Source organism: Protopterus annectens, chromosome 13.part0, assembly GCF_019279795.1.
Source record: "Protopterus annectens isolate FY-2018-M chromosome 13.part0, PAN1.0, whole genome shotgun sequence".
Lineage (NCBI taxonomy): Eukaryota > Metazoa > Chordata > Ceratodontiformes > Protopteridae > Protopterus > Protopterus annectens.
This window is the reverse complement of record NC_056747.1, coordinates 1,240,524,549-1,240,547,194: the sequence shown is the minus strand read 5'-3', so window position 1 is coordinate 1,240,547,194 and position 22,646 is coordinate 1,240,524,549. Positions and strand designations below refer to the sequence as shown.

The 22,646-nt window shown below is 37.8% G+C and overlaps 1 protein-coding gene across 2 annotated transcripts in view; it reads left to right on the top strand.

Annotated features, from left to right (window-relative positions):
* RUNDC3A (RUN domain containing 3A) overlaps positions 1–22,646 on the top strand; it is a 356,931-nt gene that overhangs the window by 100,362 nt on the left and 233,923 nt on the right. For both annotated transcript variants that reach the window (XM_044055254.1, XM_044055257.1), the window contains exon 2: positions 4,043–4,158. In XM_044055254.1, the coding sequence (XP_043911189.1) occupies positions 4,043–4,158 (116 nt within the window). The remainder of the gene's footprint in view (positions 1–4,042; positions 4,159–22,646) is intronic.

Below are 22,646 nucleotides of genomic sequence, written 5' to 3'. Positions count from 1 at the left end.
TCAAACAGCAATGAAATCCAGCAAAATGCAGCCAAACAGCAATGAATTGCAGTAGATAGCAATGACATAAAGTTAATCAGTAGATTGTTTTGAAACAATACCTCACAAATCACAACTGTAACAGACAGCACCAACAAAGTAGTGACCCAGTAGAACACTGTCATCAGTTTAGTGAGGCTACCAACAAGCAGTAATAAATATAGCTAACAGCAAAACAATATGGCAAGAGTAAAAAAGCATTTACCAGTTTTGCCAGGTTTTGTGTGATCTCATATATGGATTAAATGTGTATGTATAACTAGGGCGTCCTGTGCATAAAATGCTTCTATGGAATGTTTTGTGTTTCTATTTTGTTTGTGATCACTCGCTTTTTCTATTTGTGATGATTTGTTTTGTACAACAATAAATATGCACTGAGCCACCTGTGTCATGATGTAACAGATGGGTTATATAAAAGTAGACCACTTATGTTGAGGGCCTGAGAAAGAGAGATGGGGATCATAAATATTTTATTTGGTCAGGACCTGCTGGACAGAGTCCCAAAATGCAGAGACTGAATGGCCAAAAGAATGGATTTCTATATACTAGATCCAAAATGCCATTTCTTTAATATTCCCTTTCTCCTAGGCATGACTCTCTCAGAATTGGTATACATAAGTTGGGTGTGCAGGGGGGAACCACACCCACCCACAATAAGTTTTAGGAAGAAGAGAGATTTTCTTGCTTTCAGCCTTCTCTGGGTTTTCAGTCTTTTTTTCGGCTTTTCGACACTCAGCATATCAAGTGCTGACATTTCAATAAGGAGCCTATTTTTTATTTTATAAGGCAGGAAGAATGATTTTACAGAAACAAATGAAATCCATCTACTGTAAAAGGCAGCCCCTTCAGCATATTCAATGGCAATTTCTTACTCTGTTACTGAACGTACAGCCATTTTACAGTCCTTACTTAAATTGCCTCATTAGTGAAAAATAACACTTCCAGAAGGAAGTAATCTTTTTCACTAGAGGCAGTTTAAGCATGGACCTGTATACTTCCAGCTTCATTTCTTAAGACTATATCAAGTGTAGATGAAGTGACAAGTGACATTCGTACAGTTTACACTTCATTAGTGTGTGTGAGTGTGTGTGTGTGTGTGTGTGTGAGTGTGAGTGTGAGTGAGTGTGTGCAAGTGTGAGAGTGTGTGTGTGTGTGTGTGTCTGTTCACTTTGCATTGTTCATAAATTCATACTAGTCTGTTGATCTAGTGGATCATTGCCTAGCTACATGATCCCATCAACATGACTTAATACCTAGTTTGTGGACCATTTGTAGCCTAGCTACATGCTCCCATCAACATGACTTAATACCTAGTTTGTGGACCATTTGTAGCCTAGCTACATGATCCCATCAGCATGAGTTAATACCTAGTTTGTAGACCATTTGTAGCCTAACTACATGATCCCATCAACATGACTTAATACCTAGTTTGTGGACCATTTGTAGCCTAGCTACATGATCCCATCAACATGACTTAATATCCCATCAACATGACTTAATACCTAGTTTGTGGACCATTTGTAGCCTAGCTACATGATCCCATCAACATGACTTAATACCTAGTTTGTGGACCATTTGTAGCCTAGCTACATGATCCCATCAACATGACTTAATACCTAATTTGTGGACCATTTGTAGCCTAGCTACATGATCCCATCAACATGACTTAATACCCAGTTTTGATCCTGTCAAGGATGGCTTGGGTGTAGACCATAAGTATCCTTCATAGTACTTTGTCCCTAGTTTCTACTCTTTTCCATTAAAACTTGAAGGGCCAGATGTCTGATTGCCCATCCATTCATCCAGGTTATGTTTAATGAGAGTTGAGCAGCTGTTTTGCTTTACATTAAAATGAATTCTATTGCATAAAAGAGGGATTCTCTGTGATTGATATTTGTCTTGCCAGCAGATCCTATTTATGTTTCAGTGGAAGTTTAGATCCCTTGAGTAGAGGTTTAAGGTGATATTAATTTTGTGGATGTGCAGAAGGTCACATAGGACCATATCCTTCAAGGTTCTGTTAGCTAGACAAACAGTTACCCCCTTAAAAGTCTGTTGTAGACAGATAAGAGAACTGTAAGGTGGCTGGGACTGCTGAAGGAGTACATGCCTTTGACTGTTCTATTGAGGAAATGCTGTGGACTCTTGAGACAGATCATATGCTTAGATAAGTGCATACCAAAGAGGGCAACGTACTCTATTATTGGCTTGATGAGAGAGGAGTAGAAAGGAATGAAGGTTTACTTAGATGCAGAATATATACCCCTGGTGATCAGTCTGGAAATGTAAAAGGATTTCCTAACAGTGGACACATGGTAATCAAAGTACAGTTGTCCACTTTCAGCTATTGCTACACCTGGCAAACTCTTGTATCCTTGGTCTTTCAGTACACATAAACAGCTTAGTAATCAGATTATACAAATGAAGAAATGTTTCATGATACCTCTTAGAACTGAGGCATGGAACTATATTGTATTATACAATAAAAGGTCATTGGTGTTCATAAATGTGCACATTGATTGGACACCCAAATCAGCATGCCCATTGTAAATTGAGCATATCTCAACAGAAAAAAGTCTGGTCGCTTAACTGTTGTTGAGCAGCTGGACTTTCTATTACAATATGCTAAAAAAATCTTTCAATATTTTAAGAAGGGTGCAGCAAAATATGATAAAAAATCTGGTCACTCTGCAAATATGTGGACAGTTAAAAGATACAGTTCTGTAAATATTTTTCTCCTTACCTCCCAAATATCCAGACGTTAACAGAATATACCTCACTTCGCTCATATGTTTGCCCTGTGCCTCTTTGTTCTGATAATGCTGCTGCATATTAACAATATAAATTAATTAATTAATTAATTAAATAAAACAAAGAAAAAGATAGAGGCAAACCGACATTGGCATGCTGTCCTCTCTGGCAGCTCCCTAGCACTGTACTGGTGTAATGGGTAAGCATGCAGACATACATAGCATAAGCATGCACAGTTGTTGTTTGTCTTTTCGGCTTTTTCCTGGTAAGGGGTCGCCACGGTGGAACTCTGGTCCGCTAATGATTGGCAGTAGATTTTTACGAAACGCCAAGGTGCCAGCTCGACGCCCAACCTTCAATGAAGGCATGCCCATTTACGCACGCGTGTCTTTCGAATGCTACCCAACCACAGGGAGGACATGCAGACTCCACACAGAAGGCACTCCCAAGCCACACCAAGAATCAAACGAGAGAACCTCTTGCTGTGAGGTGACAACCCTACCGCCGTACCACCGCAGCTGCACATCAGTAAATCACGAAGCCTGTGGAACAACATTAAAGTTTCATTATACAAAGGCGTTATTTAAGAAAGGTAAGCAATTTCTTTCATAAATAATGTCATTGTATAATAGCAATAACCCACTCCTGGATGTGAGTATTGCAGGATTTACCCATGGTTGGCTTTGTTTAATCACTCAAACTTCCCCCTTGTGATGAAACCACACCAGCTGTGGGTAAATCCTGTGATACTCATATTCAGTCATGGGTTATTCCTAAATTTATAAAACATTTAATTTTTGACATTGCTGTGTTAACAATACAAGTGTATTACAAAAGCCATTCAGAAGACTATATCCGGGGTTTCTAAAATCATCCCTCTTCTTGTCATGTCTTTGCTTCACTCTATAATGGAACCTGAACTTGTGCTAAAAGTTTCATTTGCATCATTCTAAGAGAATCTGGTTCATTTAAATGACTACACATTTTATAAAAGAAAGAGAAATAAGTCTTTGAATTCAGAATGTAAAAATACGACAAATGAACTGATGTTCATACCTGAAGAGATAAAATTAAGTTGTATTGTTCTGTGTAGCATTCAAAATGTTTTACTCCAAGTTTACCGGATTTCAGACTATGGCCTGAGAACTCACACAACTTTAAAATATAATGGCATATATGTTTTGACTCCTGTATTTGATTATCACTAAAAGTAGACTGAGCCCCTGCTTCTGCCTTTTGTTTCATCCTTAAGGTTTTCTGTGAAGACCTTGTTGGAGAAGTACACAGCTGAGCCTATCGATGATTCGTCTGAGGAATTCATCAACTTTGCTGCCATTTTAGAACATATTCTAGGACATCGGTTTAAAGGTAATGAGGACTGGGATGAGTCACACATGAGTGTTTGCAGTGAAATGTATTTTTTCTAAATGTGACATAAGAGAAATGCAGTATATTTTTCTTTTAAGAGTAAGACATGCATATGTTATGTTTTGAATTTAATGCAGTGATATATAGAGATAAGAAACTGCAGTGTTGAAACTGTGTGTACAAGTAGTACAAAGAGCCTTTGTTTACGTATTATGCATATTTATATACTGACAGTAATGAAAGTGAACAAGAACACATGAGAATGGGCATTCAGAATGTGCTGGTATCAGAAATAGTCATTTCTTTCGTTAAGGTCTAAAGAAGTAGTGAACAAAATACATCGGTATTCATAAAACACAACTGGATTAATTCATTCCTAGACTGTATATATCTGACATCTGCAACTTTATGTTGGAGAGCTATAATCATTAGCTGTCACAGACATACTTTGGTTTTGTACAAACCTATTTCATTAATTTCTTACCCAGCAAAGCCAACTTAGTTCAAGTACTTCTCTTCAGGAACCAACCCTAGAGGAACTGGTTATCTAACTTGCTCAGAGTCTCAGAGGATGTAGGTAAATACTCAGTAGATCAAACTTACAACTACAGGATGAAGATTGTTAGAAGCCTGTAGACTTGACCCTTGCTGCTATATTGGAGAATCTAAAATACAGTCAGGATAATTGAGACTGTACAACAGATTTCTGCTTTAACTGCTGCAAAGTCTGCTTTTCTCAGATGGATTTATTTCCTGTTGTGAAATTCAAATGCTTAATTCAGACAAATTTGTAGACTTGTTTTAAAATTGTTTTTTTTTCTGAATTTACGAAAGAAAAAGGGAAAAAAATATTTCCTTTTCTCTTAGTAGTAGCTACCTTAGAGATAATTGTAGTAAATAAGCAGGAGTGGGAAGCCAGAGGCAGCTCGACTAACCCTCCCCACATAACACTTATTTTGGACAAATTTCCATTTGCAATTGTTTGATTGCCATTTCTCGCTTCCAGGATGGAACAAGTCCAGTTTCCAACTGCTGAAACAGTTGTGATAAGATAATATACTCCGTGTGATGGGTCATTGTGCAGCATTGGTTCATCCACTTATCTACCACTTTTTCTTGTTTAGAATGCCTCCAAGTGGTGACATGTTCCCTGCAAAGATCTAGCGCAGTGTTATGATGTTATTTCTGAAGTAGATGGTACAAGACTTCCTTAAATACTCCACTTTGTTCTTCTTCAATTCTTCTCACCATTTCATTGTGTTGTTGATCTTCAGTTCTTCTCACCATTTCATTGTGTTGTTGTTCTTCAATTCTTCTCACCATTTCATTGTGTTGTTGATCTTCAGTTCTTCTCACCATTTCATTGTGTTGTTCTTCAATTTGTTGTTCTTCTTCAATTCTTCTTACCATTTCATTGTGTTGTTGTTCTTCAATTCTTCTCACCATTTCATTGTGTTGTTGTTCTTCTTCAATTCTTCTCACCATTTCATTGTGTTGTTGTTCTTCTTCAATTCTTCTCACCATTTCATTGTGTTGTTGATCTTCAGTTCTTCTCACCATTTCATTGTGTTGTTGTTCTTCAGTTCTTCTCACCATTTCATTGTGTTGTTGATCTTCGGTTCTTCTCACCATTTCATTGTGTTGTTCTTCAATTCTTCTCACCATTTCATTGTGTTGTTCTTCTTCTTCAGTTCTTCTCACCATTTCATTGTGTTGTTGTTCTTCAATTCTTCTCACCATTTCATTGTGTTGTTGATCTTCAGTTCTTCTCACCATTTCATTGTGTTGTTGTTCTTCAATTCTTCTCACCATTTCATTGTGTTGTTGATCTTCAGTTCTTCTCACCATTTCATTGTGTTGTTGATCTTCAGTTCTTCTCACCATTTCATTGTGTTCTTCTTCAATTCTTCTCACCATTTCATTGTGTTGTTGTTCTTCAATTCTTCTCACCATTTCATTGTGTTGTTGTTGTTCTTCAATTCTTCTCACCATTTCATTGTGTTGTTGTTGTTCTTCTTCAATTCTTCTCACCATTTCATTGTGTTGTTGTTCTTCAATTCTTCTCACCATTTCATTGTGTTGTTCTTCTTCAATTCTTCTCACCATTTCATTGTGTTGTTGTTCTTCGATTCTTCTCACCATTTCATTGTGTTGTTGTTCTTCTTCAATTCTTCTCATCATTTCATTGTGGTGTTGTTCTTCTTCAATTCTTCCCACCATTTCATTGTGTTGTTGAACCCTCCTATCATGCTAGAATAATTGCAGCTCCATAGCAGCTTGGTTTAGTCATTTTCTTCATTTTCTATGTTTTGTTCTAATTATTTGATTCCTTCCTTGATACTGATGATGGATTGAAGTACAGTAGCAAGGATGGCCAACAGGTGATATTACACACAAAATGTCTATTTTGTTTAGACCTTGATAATACTGTATTGTGGAGCACTGTAATATATTTAAACAAGCAAAATAAAAGTAAGTAACTAGGAAGACTTGCAATACTGATTATTTTTTTTCTTACAGAAAAACACTTTATGATTTTTTAAATTAAACCAGAAAGATATTTTGCCAAACAAGTGGAACTTATTAAGGTAGGAAAAAAAAAGAAAAACTCCTAAAAGAGATAAGACATTTAAAGAAGAAAATGTAATCCTTGCTGTCAGTCTACAGAGCAGTATAACTTTCAACACGTTCAGCTGAATCTGACACAGTTTTTTTGCAGACTCCCTTCCTCTATGACATAGAGGGTTGGAACCCTGGCTGTAACCCATTCACCCTAAATTAGCTGCGTCGGTGCAGGAGGAGTTGTGTTGGGGGTGAGATAATGAAGAGCTATGCCAGCTGTTCTGCTTCGAGAAATGGATGTGGATTTTTACCTGTAGACACCAGTGGGTGTTTCCTGATTATGGGCAACTTGATAAATGTAAACCAGCAGTGAGGTTTGAGCAGCCAGTTTGGTGACGCATGTTGTTGTGTCTTTCGGCTTTTCCCGGTTAGGGGTCGCCACAGTGGAACTCCGGTCTGCAGTTGATTGGCAGTAGATTTTTACATGCCGAGTTGCCAGCTCTGACGCACAACCTTCAACAAAGGTATGCCCATGGTACACCCATTCACACATGTCTCCAGACAGAAGACACTCTAGCTGAGAATCGAACGGGGCAACGTCTTACTGTCTGGTGACAGCACTACCGCAGCACCACCACCGATGCATGTAATGTAATTACATGCTCCTCCCCTATTATTAAAAAATCCTTTTCTCTGCCATGTAGACATTGTCTTCTCTTTTGACTGTTATCCTTCATGAGAACACTGACTTCACTAGGAGATGCAAAAAGGCACTCTTTCACTGGACAGTAAAAGCCCATATGTCAAAAAGGGTACGGTTAGATCTCGCTGCTTCATGTTACAGGGTACAAATAAGTCAGTTGGGAATAAAAGGACTAGTAATAGGGACACGTTTCTACTAAGTAGTATGAAGTGTTAAAGGAGGGCAGAGACCATGTTTTAAGAGTGAGAAACTACCTTTACAAGACAACCCTTATCTACTCAGATGTGCACAGCACAAGTTCTCTCTTGTACACTGTCCATTTAAAACTGCTGTATGTGAGAGACCCTTCTCTAGACTGGCACCTGCTACCTGTAACCACCTGCCTACAGACTTCAAAAATATAGAAACCATTAAAAGCCTTGAAGATGCACTTAGAGCATCTCTTTACCGAATCTACCTGCAGCTGCTATCTTGACAATAGTTAGGTAATTTACCATTTTGTATTGTAAATAATGGAATATAGTTAATAAACTTTTCTCAGCCTCATAATATGGCATCTTGTATGTAAATATTTCATAGACATTTAGGAGTTTATGTATGATTGCACTGTATTTTATGTATATCTTGGCTTGTATTTTGTATGTTTATTTTCCCCAATGCATCCTGAGTGAATCTTCAGTCTTAACCTGTCTGAATTCAAGGTTACTGTTATTTTCTGAATTTTGATTTGTACTCATTTATATATACAATATTGTTGATTGAAAGACTGTGATGTATTCTCTGCTCTTTGAGTTTGACCGTGGCTGTAAACGGTCACTGGATTGTCCACTTAGGCTGTATATTTATCCTTTTTTTAATTTGTAGAACAAAACCTTATCTTGCATGTAATATTCATTTACAGACATTAGAAGCCCAGTCATCTTCAAACAGTACAGAATAACAAGACATGCTGTGTCTATTTCTAGTTAGTATGCAGAATAAGTGCACCTTTGGTAAATTATGCCATTTAGTCTAGACCAATATTGATTTGGAATTAATACAATTAAAACTTGCATTTAAGCAGAATATTTCCTGAAATGAATACATACCTAACTCTGTTTTAGGTATTAAATAAGGTTTATGGTTGCATATATAATTGTGGTGCTTGTTTTGAGTATCTACCACTTACCACAAAGAAGTTAAGTCTTCAAAACAATAATTTATTAGAGTCCGTTCCCCTATATTATGGTATATACTGAACGTTTTAATCTGGGAGTACTGTTAGAAATGGAACTAAGATACGGATTCTTACACAACCAGCATACATCTTTCCTTATATCTGAATAATATTTAACATGTTAGCTTTACTGCTTATTTTTAAATATATCTTCTGAAACACAAGTGACTGTCAAGACTTGAAATCAAAGTGAAAATTCTTGTCTTGTAGGTGATTTTCATAGTTACTCATGTGGATAATTACTTTCATTTATTACTCCCAAAATAAAGGTAGTAACAGTTAGAAATCTATTCAGATGTTATGATTTAACTTTTACAATGACTCCTCATAAAAATGACGATACATTTTAAGCACAACATCTTTGAGATGTCACTTGTACAATACAGCTACCATCACTCTGTGATCCTGTGAAAAAATTTGCAAATTGTTACCTCTAAAAATTTGAAGAACTTACTAGTTTTACCACTATTTCAGAATACTTACATGTCTTGCTTGCTATTAACATCCTTATCTGTGGCCATAACAGACATGACATTATTATTATTGTCATTGTTATTATTTATTATTATTATTATTATTATTACAGAATAGTAATCTCACACACTGTCTAACTTAGTAGTAACATTTTCAGCTGTTAAACAGTTTCACCCCTATCTATTATCCATTCCAAATTAGCTGCTATTTCGCTAAATACTAATATGAATATGTCTTTCTTAACACACACAAGGGAATTTTTTACTGTTCTTTAGCAGGTTAGCAAGTGTCTTTTATTTTATAGTAATAAAGAAATTGTACTTCTCTACACCAGTAAACCTGGTTAGAATTGTATTAGATGCTACACAATTCTTATTAGAGATAGAAAAGACAGACTTTAAATATGTGTGTTTCAGGCACATGCACATATTGGGTTTTGCAATATCTAATAAAAACTATTTGCCTACTACAAGCTCTCAGTTATGTGAAGAATTCAGGTTCAAAGAACCAAAATAATATGCCACAGTATGGGATATGTAAAGGAGCATTGCAGCAAAAGTACTTGCTTCAGAACTTGACCAAACATGACATCTCAGCTGTTATTTGCAGGGAATATGCAGCTACTGTGAGAAACTCTGGCTGAAAAAAAAGGGACACATAAGGTGGGTAAATTCAAGTGTTTTGTTGTTATGCCCTTGCCTCAAAAATCTGCTGTTATGGTAAATATCTTACACAGCTCTACTTTTGTTCGGTATTAATGCTGCAGTTGAAATAGGGATAATTAGGTATACTGCAGTGGTAGTGCTGCGGTAGCATTGTCACCTCACAGTAAGACGCTGTCCGGTTCAATTCTCAGAGCGTCTTCTGCATGGAGACATGCGTGAATGGGCGTACCTTCGTTGAAGTTTGTGCATCAGGGCTGGCAACTCGGCACGTAAAAATCTATCTGCCAATCATTAGCGGACCGGAGTTTCGCTGTGGCGACCCCTAACCGGGAAAAGCCAAAAGACACAACATGGATAAAACAAGTATTTCCCACTGTTGTGTTAACTCAAAGAATTTAGTGCTGCATATAATGAACCCTTTAGAGATAGGACTGTATATATTATGGAAACATAAACTGTTTCATTTGCAGCTAGTTATGTAATGGGAATACTGAAAGGGATTACCCACTGGTCTACTTAGAGCCTCATAATTTACTTATTCAAAAGGAAGTTCATTACAAAATGGAATGAAACTGTGTTCAGTCCTATATGCTCTTGCACCAACCCATACAGTCCTATATGCTCTTGTACCAACCCATACATTTAAAGCAGTTGAATTTCTGACAAACAGATATAGCCTGCTGCACATACTTGATACTCTCTGAGATGTTTTTCCCCTACTCTTAAAAACAGGAATAACAAATGGTGAATGTATGTGTTTTTTGAGATTTTGTTTAATCCCAAGCCAAGTTTCAGTCATACGACTTTTCACCATTCAATGCCCTGTAGGCTAAACAACGGCTGTTACTAATATGATAACAACTTAGACATGAGAGTTTAGACATTGCAATATAGAGCTGTAGTCCATATCCATACAGGCTGAGTATATTCATGAATTTCCATTGAACATGTTCCAACATTTGTAGTTCGCTTTTACTATAACAGGAAAATGGACCATATATTCCAATAATGGACAGTTCAGATCTTTTACAGGAGGGACCTGTTAAAATCCACTACTTGACATTGTCTTAAAATTATATCCTCATTTACTGAAGCATTCTGCTCCTAAACTGCATTGCTGCTGAGAGATAATTTCTTTGAAATAAAGTGACAAAAAAAAAATCTTATCATGCTAGATTCCTATAAGACAATATTGTTAAGTTTAATTTGTATCTCTAGGTTAATGCTACCCATGGATGAAAAACATACATTTCTGGGCATTAATATTATGAGATCCTAATGTGTTTTTTCAAGTAGTTATTTTGGTAGTTGTCAACTTGTTTGATCTCATTAGCAGATTATATTCTGTCTGATGCCATCAATATAATTAAAAATCCAGCAATTTGTTGTTACTGGTAGTGAGGCAAAGACCATACTAAACATAACTGGTCTAGCTCAGGATTGATCCCCGTGAAACTCCTGTTTATTTTTATCCAGTCAGAAGTATGTCCCTGTATAATGCCTCCTCAGGATATATTGCTTTGTTGCTTACTTATCCTTTTAATAATGTATTGATTTACTTACTATGGCATTATTAATAGTCTAATAAGCAATATGCATTAAAGAATCAAAGTCCACTATGTCTACAAAGTCACAGATCTAAGGCTGCATTGACCAGTTCAGAAAATTGGCCAGATTGGTCAGCACTGACATCCTTTGCAAAAGCTATGGTGTTTAAACAATGTTTAAGCTAGTGGGTACACTGGGCACACAGTCCCTTTTCAAGGGTAAGCAGCAAGCTAGGAGTAAACAGCAAGCTATGAGTAATGTCTGCTTTAGTGACTTGCTTAGATTCACAAAGTAGACAAATGGAGGTGTGTGGAAATCATATCCAAGGCTGCTTCATAGAATACCAGCATATAGTCTTAAAACTTTGCATTAAACTGTCAGAATATTAATTCAGGATGAAGTGCATAATTATTCATAGATTTCAAAAAAACTTATCAGCATCTTTCAAAACATTGCAAATAATTGATGTAAGCAGGACCAAAGTACTGTACCAAGTCAGGTCTTCCTATTTAATGAATGGAGACTGCATTTGATAATTGCCATTCCATGGGTACATTGTCCAGGTGTAGAAGAACAATTGGTTGTTTAGCAAAAGGTTCTACTAGTACCTGTTTTACCAAGTAGATGAAATACCCAGAAAAAATCTTGTCAGGGTCCATCTTGACAATGTATTGGTGATTAAAAAAATATATATTAAAGTGCTAATTTATTTGGCTTATTTACTAAATAAATTTCCATATAGTAAAGTTCTTAACTAGGTGGGACCCAACCCTGCCATTCCTTACACTCACACATCCCTTATACACAGTTCAGATTTATAACACAGGTTACGGCATCTGGTCTCATTAACCTACACCACATCCTTGTCATAGGCAGTACATTCCACCTGTTGTACCAAAACTTCAGTTTCTAGCATGTTTATAATTATAAAGTAGTTAGAGGGTACATGGTTTTTGTAGCCCTGACAGCCCAATCAGGGCCTGAGCACTTCAGATCTGGTAAGCCACTGAGCTGTCCACCCCTGATATCCATGAATTCCTCCACCATATCCCCATATGTTGAATCCACTACAGAGTTTGACAGTGAGAGTGTAGATTTGCATCCCAGCCAAACACAAGTCTCAAGGCATCCGCAAGGGATAATAAATGTTCGATGGCATCTGCTAGTAAATGATCAATTAGGGATGAGAAATTTAATGCCAGTTGCTAGAAATGATGAGCAAAACTGAAATGTTGAAAGAAGGGCAAGATCCAGAAACACTAGGAAATCTGATGCTATTACCATGCTTTATACAAGCCCTAGTGGCAGCAGGCCCCTCCAGTCCTTGTCTTTTGAGGACAGAAACACACCTTGTAGATACCTATCCCACAAATGCCCACCCTGCTTCCAGTGATCTTCAACTTCAAGCACTTTGCCAAAGACCACACTGCCGCCTGGCAAAAAATACATGAGCAAACAACCCCCTCCTGCAGGGATCCCACCACATTCGGTATTGTCCTAGCAACCAAAAGAAAAAAGACTTCTTACTACATTGGACATATCAGTAGAGCAAAGAAGAGGTGCGGACTTACTACAGCCAGCTTTACTGCCCTGTAGATTATAATGATGAGAAGTCTTAATCATCTGGCTTCCAGAGACTGGCTGCTTTACAGGAATTTTCAGTCTAATGACAGAATACTTTGAGTAACACATAAAAGGTACCAGGAGGAGATGACAGACATGGAGATGCCTCTACTTATCCAGGCATCAGAATCCATGTTCAAAGGCACATATTTTGAACCAGATGCCCAGCCCTCAGCTCTATAAATGCTTGATAGATGTGAAATATCTGTACAAATATCCAGCATCTGACCCTACTAATATTATCTGAAAATGCTGCAAGAAGATCTGGGTTGACTCCTGTCTAAACAAACATTCTTCCAAATGATAGGGAGACTAAGGTGATGCCCCCCCCCAAAAAAATAATGTACACTTCCTCCACATTGGTCATTACAGCAATCAGTTACCAGAGATGTATGCCCCAGTACAAAAGCTAATATCCTTAAACAAATGGATGGTATGGGTGGTCTTTATTTCATGAGCAACTTGTAGATTATGCAGGCTATCACAAATAGCTGCAAAAGTAAACAAGTATGTCATTTGATGAGTGTATTGGCAACATGTGTACATGGATGTGCTGATCTTGGAATATGACATTTACTGGGAGGCATCTAATGAACCTTTGAATAATAAATTATTATTTGGACTCGTTTTCTCAAGAAATATTCAAAAAAGTGGAAGAAAAAGGTAAGGACATTCAGTTACATGGATATTTCATCCTTCCTTTATGAAGTACAATAGGACCTACTATGCTAACCAGGGTCCCTTTACAAAAAACAGTCAAAGGTGGAACAAATTCACAGATAGTTACTAGGCACACAGTGAGACCATTGAGGAAGATAGCCAAGTTTCCCAATTGCTCCAGACCACTGTCTGGTTAAGTGACTTGTTTAGATTTACACAGCAGGCAAAAGGAGACTTAAGGATCAAATCACGAACAACACAAAGTAGTTTAACAGCTCATAGCCCTAATAATATATGCTAACTGCCAGACTTTAAAAAAAAGTCCTCCTCATTCCTTCCACTCATCTTGATATTTGGTGGCATACCCTTCAAACATTCCTGCTTATTCCTTGCACTCCTCTTGACATTTGGTAGCATACCCTTCAAACATTCCTGCTTATTCCATGCACTCCTCTTGACATTTGGTGGCATACCATTCAAACTTTCCATTGTTGCTTGTCTCTTGCACTCCCCTCTTAGTCCTCTGTTCTTCTATAACTTTATCCCACAAACATTCCCCACAGTTTGTTGACCCATTTTTCCTGTATACCTACATTATTTTTCCTTCTTTTCATATTTATTTCTCTTACCAAAGAATGCTTTCACATCCTTTTTGGATCTTCTTCAGTACCTTATCAGAATCTTAACACTGGAAAGTGAGTCAATACATACCCTGACCTAGAGTTAACCATCATCTTTACTGTGTTTATTTTCCCTATTATTATGTTTATCTTCCCCTTTCTCAGGTACCACTCAGTGACTGCTTTCAACTTCATATAGTTCTCTTCATTCATTTTTCTACCATTTCCTAGAGTTAAAGCTTTAAATACTTGGCTTCCAATTTCTACTTATCGCCCTATCTTTGTCCCTTTCTGCTCACCTGTTATTTGTATTGTCCATCTCCATGTCTGACTATGGAGTCACCTATGACCAAGACATTACCAGAGGTACTGTCTAGCATTTTTCTACCATTTCCTAGAGTTAAAGCTTTAAATACTTGGCTTCCAATTTCTACTTATCGCCCTATCTCTGTCCCTTTCTGCTCACCTGTTATTTGTATTGTCCATCTCCATGTCTGACTATGGAGTCACCTATGACTAAGACATTACCAGAGGTACTGTCTAGGCCTTGGTGCTGTAAGGGCTTTGGCTTGCTAGTTGAGTGGCTTCCTTTTGTAGATGTGTTTTCTGTAGTTGTCTGTAACTTGTATCAGGCACAGCCTCTGAAACCACAACTCCAGCAGAAGACTGCAGGAACAGTACAGAGTCTTCCAGCTCCTTCAGTTCACCAGAGACATAAGCTTCAGTGGATGAGGGGTCTATCTTAGGGTTACCACCTGTCCCACTTTGCGAGGGGCAGTCCCTCTTTTGGCAGTTTTGCCATTTTTTCAATTTTTTTGCAGGACACATGTCCTGAGATTTTAGGACAAAAATATTTCCTATATTTTCTCTAATAGTTGCATAAAACAGTTATTTTGTATCTGAAACACCTAAACATTATAAGAAACAGAATAAGCAACTCAAATCCTACAAGAATAATCTTTTATTCTGGCAAAAAAGTGAATTTATGTCCTTTTTACTGGCCATGGGTATGTTTTGCCCAGCAAAATTTCACATTTCTACAACAAATGTCCCACTTTGGGCATTTAAAAAGGTGGTAACCCTAGTCTATCTGTGACTCAGCCCACACAAGCATTAACTCTCTGAAAAGCTGGCATGACTTTGCATACCTTTGCTTGTTTAGATACCCAATGATAGAATGGATTTTTGACCAAATGAGGAGAAGCCAAATAAGAAGCTTTGTCACCAAGGCCTACAAGACAATGGCAACAGCTCAAAGCTGCACCTGTTTGATGTAGAATGCCCACCCCTTAAGGGAGCCACACCCCTTTATACCACGGGAGCTGAGATGGACTGCCAACACAAGTAAAATATCAGTCATCAGAATCTGTGATGGGTTCAGTTATAGAAAAGGAAGACCCATCAAAAACGTTGGTGGAAGTGGTCCACTTCTCCAAGAACCAGTGGCCAAAGGCCCATGAATGCTGGTTCTGCAACCACTGAAACATCACAGTACACTGCAGTACCCACATCCTCAAGCATTCAAACTTCATGATAAATAATTGTGACCATCATCAAGCCCAAAAGATGTAGCAGAGTCTAAGCTTGGACAATATATTGTGTGCTCATCCAGGGTGTCAAAGTCATTACTTCATTTACTGTCCCCAGAGCAATAGCAACAGGCACCAGATAGCTGTATTTATAGGAATTGAGCTAAACAATAAGTATGAGGGAGAGAGAAGTGATTTCCCCTAATTTATGGTTGCCTCCATGGATTGAAACCACTGGAGCATCCACCATAGGAATGCTTTCACTGAGTCTTCAGATGGGGATACTACAAGGAACTAATCATCCACGCAGAGGAACACCCAAAGATCTTTCCTTTATAAAAATTCAGCCAGTGAGGCCACTAGCTTACTAAATAATTTGGATGCTGAATAAAACTCAGGCGGCAACACTTTGTACCAGAAGCAATGCTCATCCAGAGTGAACTGGGGGAATATGTATCTAGACCCAAAACAGTCATGTCTCAAAGGCATTTCCACTGATATCATCCAGGCATGCTGTGACAGCTAGAAATACTGAATCAGGTAACTAAATTTGCAGAGGTCCAGAAAGGGATGAAAACTGTTGTATCACCTTCAGGACTAGAAAGAGACAGGATTAAAACCTTCATCCCCATTCCAAGTGTGGGCCAGTCACCCTGGACTTTTTCAGCAGTAGAGTCTGAGCCTGTCCAGTGGCTTCCACTAAAATGGGCTGATCTGCCAGTGGAGCCCATTCTGGGAAAGGGCCTGTGATCTACAAAACATACGTGAGCGTGAACATGTCTGGAGTCAATGTGTCCTTTGTGTTGGTCTTGAAGGGAAGATGACCTTGAGGTGGGCATCCATAATTTTGTTTTTGAGTTCCTTCTTGAGGGAAGACAATCTTAACCACCTAATGCTGTGTAGGTACATGCCTGAGCATTATCATCTTGTTCCAGTATGTGCCTGAGGCTAAAAATCTTGTAAATTGCAAAGTCATATTTGTTACAGGATACATGCAAGCCCACCTTGAATGCTATTATTGGGGCCTGAATAAGATACATTTGGAAGCCAAATTTAGATGTTTACAAGCTTCTCCAGTATCCCAGCCTCCAGGAAAGACTGGAACTTTGACAGTCAACATGACAGTTAGGGTGGGCTGCTCTAGCTTCTCCAAAAGACCTGTCCCCAGTGGTGTACCCAATGGTTCAGTCCTTTGGTCACTCCTCTGTCATTTACTTCTCAGAGGTCAAAGCTACCGTTAAGGGTTTATGGCTGACCAAGTTTTCAGATGACCGTAAACTCGGTGAAATCAAAAACACCTTAGAGGACACCAGGATCCTCCAACATGGCCTTTCCCAAACCAGTAGGTGGTGTCAGAACCATGGATGAAAGCTAAATGTCAAGAAATATGTAATAGTATACTTTGGAAAGCAAAAAGTCACTTGTAACTATAGAATTGACAACACATCCTTAAAACCTGATCCAGTAGTTAGGGGCCTGGGAAGCATCTTGAATCTACTATTGTAAAACTGTCCTTTTTTGTTGCACAACTTATTACTAAGGGTATGGAATCCAGGTCTGGAAATGTGATCATTCAACAATATTCTGCACTCATCAGGCTGATCATTTAGGTAGAATGCCCCCTTTTGTAGGTAACTGCTGAAATACCTGACACAACTTGAATGCCCACAATGCTTTCTTACTAAGAAAATCAAGGCCCTAAATAATAAAAACTATGAGGACTATGTCAAACACTTGTCCCTGTTCTTAGTGTCACACTGGCTATTGAGAGACGAGCTCTACCTTGTGTAAAGAGCCTTAGCAGACCCTGTCCTGTTTGACCTATACCCAGTGGTGGCATAAACAGCCACTCAAGACATCTCAATCTCTTTAGCAACATAAATACAACATGTTGGTGGGGTAGATATGTCTTGCATAGAATACCACTTTTTTGGAATTGCCTTCCTCTCTATATAAAACAAAGTACTTCATTTACACAATTTAAAAATAATCTGAAGGAATGGATGGGTAGCATAAATTCACCTTTGTCCCTCTGGGTTATTCATACTTAAAATGTAAAGGTTAAAAACTTCATGGGAATGTATGGCTAGGCTTCTAAAGACCCTCATGGCTGAATAGCCTAGTAAGTACCTATAAATAGTTCAGACTGTAAGCCCAAATATGAAACCACACATCCGCTGTAATTCAATGCCCTAGAAATAACAGAAACAGGGCTCAAGAGGGCCAGCACTTCATTGTTGTTCATTGCTGCAAATGAATGACTGAGGTATGAAGTGGGAGTGCCATCTCCTTTGAATATATTATGGGACCAACACCAAGCAGTGGTTCTCCTCATCTACCATTCACCACGTAGTGTGAAGACATTCCCTTAGGACTTCACAGACTTCCTTGTCAACCTGATGTTGAGGTCTCCAAGCTAAGTGTTGGGTGAACCTAACAACTGAGTCAGTGAGGAATGTGTGGCTCTGGCCTAGGTTGTTCCAACTGTAGCCCATTTCTTGGTGACATATTTTACACCTCTGTTCCAACTTGGTGTATCCACCTTCACCTTGTTGGTGAAATTTTCAACAAAGTAGAGTAAAGTCTATGAACTCCCAACGAGCTTCATCCTGTACCCCCAGTTTGATCTCATGAGTCTTCAATCACGTATTGTACGACTTTGAACAAGTCATGCAAGCAGACTGTGCTTTCAGGTTACCCAGGGAAAAAAAGACCCTTATGCCTAGTGAGCTTACTGGGTTAAAAAAGAACATAGAAATAGTCTTTTCCCCGGGTCATGACCTTGTTCTTTCAAGTAAACCTACCCATTTACAAAGTAAACATACTCATTTACAGCTCCCTCTATCCTGAAATGGTGGAATGTTGGAACACAAATACTTTTAATAGCTGATCTGTTTGTGCCTGCCTTTCACTGGTAACTTTTGATGTTCAATGCAAGCAGTCCATATGAGCTCCTTTCAGCATGACTGTGGGATCCACACTGAATTTGGCTGCCTCACTTCATGTACACCTTGCTCACCTATTTCCCTTGTGAGCCCTAGATCATTGCTGAGCTTCCCATCCTTAGGACACTGGGTAGAAGTTCATGCTTAAATGGAAGTGTGGCAGCCTGTTTTGATATCAAGCTTGGGCTTAGTGAATACTATGTTGGTTGTTTTGACTCTCTTATAGAAAACAGATAAAACAACATCTGACAAAGCAACATTAAAGGGAAAAGTCTAACAGAGATAGTAAGGGGAATCCTCCAGGGAGGCTGTTAGGAACTTAACAAAAATCTAAATCTTATAGTTCTGGTACTGCTAATGAGGAAAGTACTGCCATCCAAATATCTCTGAAGAACAAATATATGAAGTCATTTGTGAACTGAATTTCTCCTGTCTGAATTTGGTGTTCTCTAAAGATAAGCTTATAGCAGCACCTTAATAAGTGCCTACATGGATTTTTCATACAGTCACGTTGGACCCAAATGTTTTGATGGAGGCTAAGTAAAAGACATAAGCAGCAATAAACCATGTTATAAATTCATTACTCTTTCAACTAGCCTGACTCCTTTTACTCTTCACCCTTACTTTGATGATGTAACCTTTGCTACAGAATGTTTTCCTTCAGCATATTAAAATATGCTTCAGCAATAATGACTGAGCTGCTACCTTTGTTAGTATGACCTTTATCTAGGGAGAGAACATAGAGATGTAAACTTTCTCAAGTCCCTGCTACAGCTCAGAAGAAAAAAGAGAAAAAGGAGAACTGCCCCCTGATCCTACCACCAAAGGAGAGAACGTGTACATGGGCCATAGTAATTCTTCCTCTTCACAGGACAGTGATTATAAAAGTACTTCATCACAGTCATCGGGCTACACTGCAAAACTTATTTCTGAGATATTACCTTTACATCATTGCATCACTCCATGACCCCTGATTCATCAGTGTAAAAGTATTAATTTAAAAAATTTCATCAGGGTAATAATGAGGGGTTAAAAGGTACAGTGCTGGAAAAAAATCACTGTTTCTTATTTTGATGTTAACAATCTTAAAAAAACAGCTATTATTTAAAGAGGCTGTTTACATTTTAAAGTTTGGCACTTTATACCCTCATTGGTTAAATGAAGAAATGAATTGGGGAGTATTAATCTAATTATTTCATTGTTTTTTAAGAAAACATTTGTAAAGAGGTAATTAATTAATTATTTAATTATTGCTTGTTTGTTTTTTTTTATAAAATGTATGTGTTTCTATGGTTCTTTACTCCTTGAAGGCTACGGCCGAGACGTCTGAGAAAAAGAACTTGCTACAATAACATTTGTGGATCACTTCTTGGTTGTATTTTGCTGGTTTCTGGTGCTTAGTGGTTACTGTTGCTTGTTTCATCATGACTAGTGATCCACAACTTCATTTACTACACATATTTCATGATACCGTGGATGGTACTTAAATGTCCTTGGATAATTTTCTAGCCAACTCTACAGACCGCGTAGACCGTGGTCTACAACAGAGAAATGTGGCTGGCAATGTACCTACAGTGTATACAGCATGGGAGCGATGGGAAGAAGAAAGAAATAAATGCTGTTTCAATCCATTTAATAGTGTGGGTCGGAAACTTCCATCATCGCTTAATGCATAAAGTAAGTCTCTGTTTGATGAATTGGAAAAATGCATGTGGAAGGGGACTGCAACGTTTTTTAACCTATCGGGCTTACAGAAGTATGTTGATTTGGACATTACACCCCATGGGTTAAGAGTTTACAAAGACACTACCCTCCCGTTCAATTTAGAGAAAGAGACTGATATTGCATTCCATAAACGTTGGGTGGCAGCTGCACATAAGTGTGCATCTGAATGGGTGAACATTTTAGTTGAACGGGACAGAGTTAGACAAAAAGAACTGGGAACAGAAATTAAAAATTTATGTGAGAATCTATCGGCTGGAGTTTCGGCTCATATACTTGACTATTTTTTGCTTGACATCAATGTTAGATTGAAGGATTACGAGACAGAACTGGTAGAAAGAAAAAAGGGAAACTGCTCCGGGACTTGCGTCATTATGCGAATGGTAAAGCTTTCATCTCCAGAGTGAATAGAAAAAGGTTGCTTAATCAAATAAGATTCCAAAAAGAGGGGTGGAGATGTTCGTTACTACAATTCTTCGTTTTCTGCTTCAGAGGGCCAGGACACTTCGTTTGAAGAAGATGGGGGGCATAATTCTGAGTTTCCTGCCCTTCTGGCTGCATAGCATCCTGAATGATTTCAACAGACTTTTCATCATGACTCTTCAAACTTCAGAGGTGGTAAACAGGGGAGAAAATGCCAGCGTGCAACACAGGGACAAGTATAGAGAGACCACTACCAACAAGGAGGTTTCAAAAAAGGTAAATGATGACTGTTTCCCTCTTCTGATAATTATGTGGTTAATTTATCTGGACATGCATTTTCTGATTTAAAATACTCTGTTTCAAACAGTGGACTGAAGTTTATACCAACTGTTTTTCCTCGTATGCATGACATTAAATGTGATGTTTTTAAATTTAGTAGAAAACTTCATTTGAAGAATTATTTTCACAATACCAGGGATGATATTGATATATCTATGTCCAAGGATAGTCTTGATACCTCATTTGAAAGTTTTTATACTTGTAAATCAGATAGTGTCTGTAATGCATACTGTAGGTTGGATACTGAATATGTCACATACAAGAGTTGTTTTATGCTGCCTGTATTGAACGAAGATGTACATTTTTCAAATTTATTGAATTTTGCTATTGAAAGTTCTTACAATGAGTTTCTAAAAAATAAATCTGGTATTAAATACAATTTATCCCTGAGTGAGTGGAAAGCTCTTCAAGTACTGAATAAAATGTGGGATATTGTATTTAAACCTTCAGATAAAGGGAATAAACTTGTTGTAATGCACTATTCACAATACTTGGCTATGTGTGAGGAACATTTGTGTGATGGCAGCATTTATGAAAAGACTGATATATCTGTCTATAATAATGCTATGTCTGACTATGTGGAATTAGTTAAGAAAGGCCAAAGATTGGGTTATTTTTCTGAAAAAGATATTAATAAGAAATTTAATGTTGAAGGCTGTAGGATGGCTTTATTCTACTGCCTCCCTAAAATACATAAAAGTCTTACACAACCTCCAGAGAGACCTATTATCTCAGGTTATAACTATTTTTTACATAACATAGGTCTCTTTTTACATAGTTACTTGCTACCTACAGTGAAAACTTTACCTTCCTGTGTTTGTGATATTTTTGATTTTTTTTAGATAAAGTAAAGAATGTTGAATGGAATAATCAAATGTACTGGATTACACTGGATATAAAGAGCCTCTATACAAATATTAGGCATGAATTTGGGATTGAGGCTCTTGAATTCTTTCTAGGTAATAGTCCAGTTACTGAATATATAGTAGAACTTGTACATTTTTGCTTAACACATAATTTTTTTGAGTTTAATAATAATTTATTTAAACAAAAACAAGGGACTGCCATGGGGGCAGCTTTTGCCCCCATGTATGCCAATTTGGCTATGGGCCTCTTTGAGACTAAATATTTATACAGAAATAATTTTTATCGTAGGCATGTCATAAGATATCATAGGTTTATTGATGACCTGATATTTTTGGTACAAGGGGGGCAGCCTCTTGTTGAGAATTTTATTTCTGAGTTACATAGGAATAGATTTTATTTAGAATTTGATGGTCTTAAAGTAGGGACTTGCATATCCTTTTTGGATGCTACACTGAATATTGTGGATAGTAGAAATTTGGATACATCAGTTAATAGAAAGTTTGATGAAGGGACACAGTATGTACATGGACAGAGTTGTCACCCCCACCCATACACTGGAGGCATTGCCTTTTAGTGAATTCCTTAGGATTTC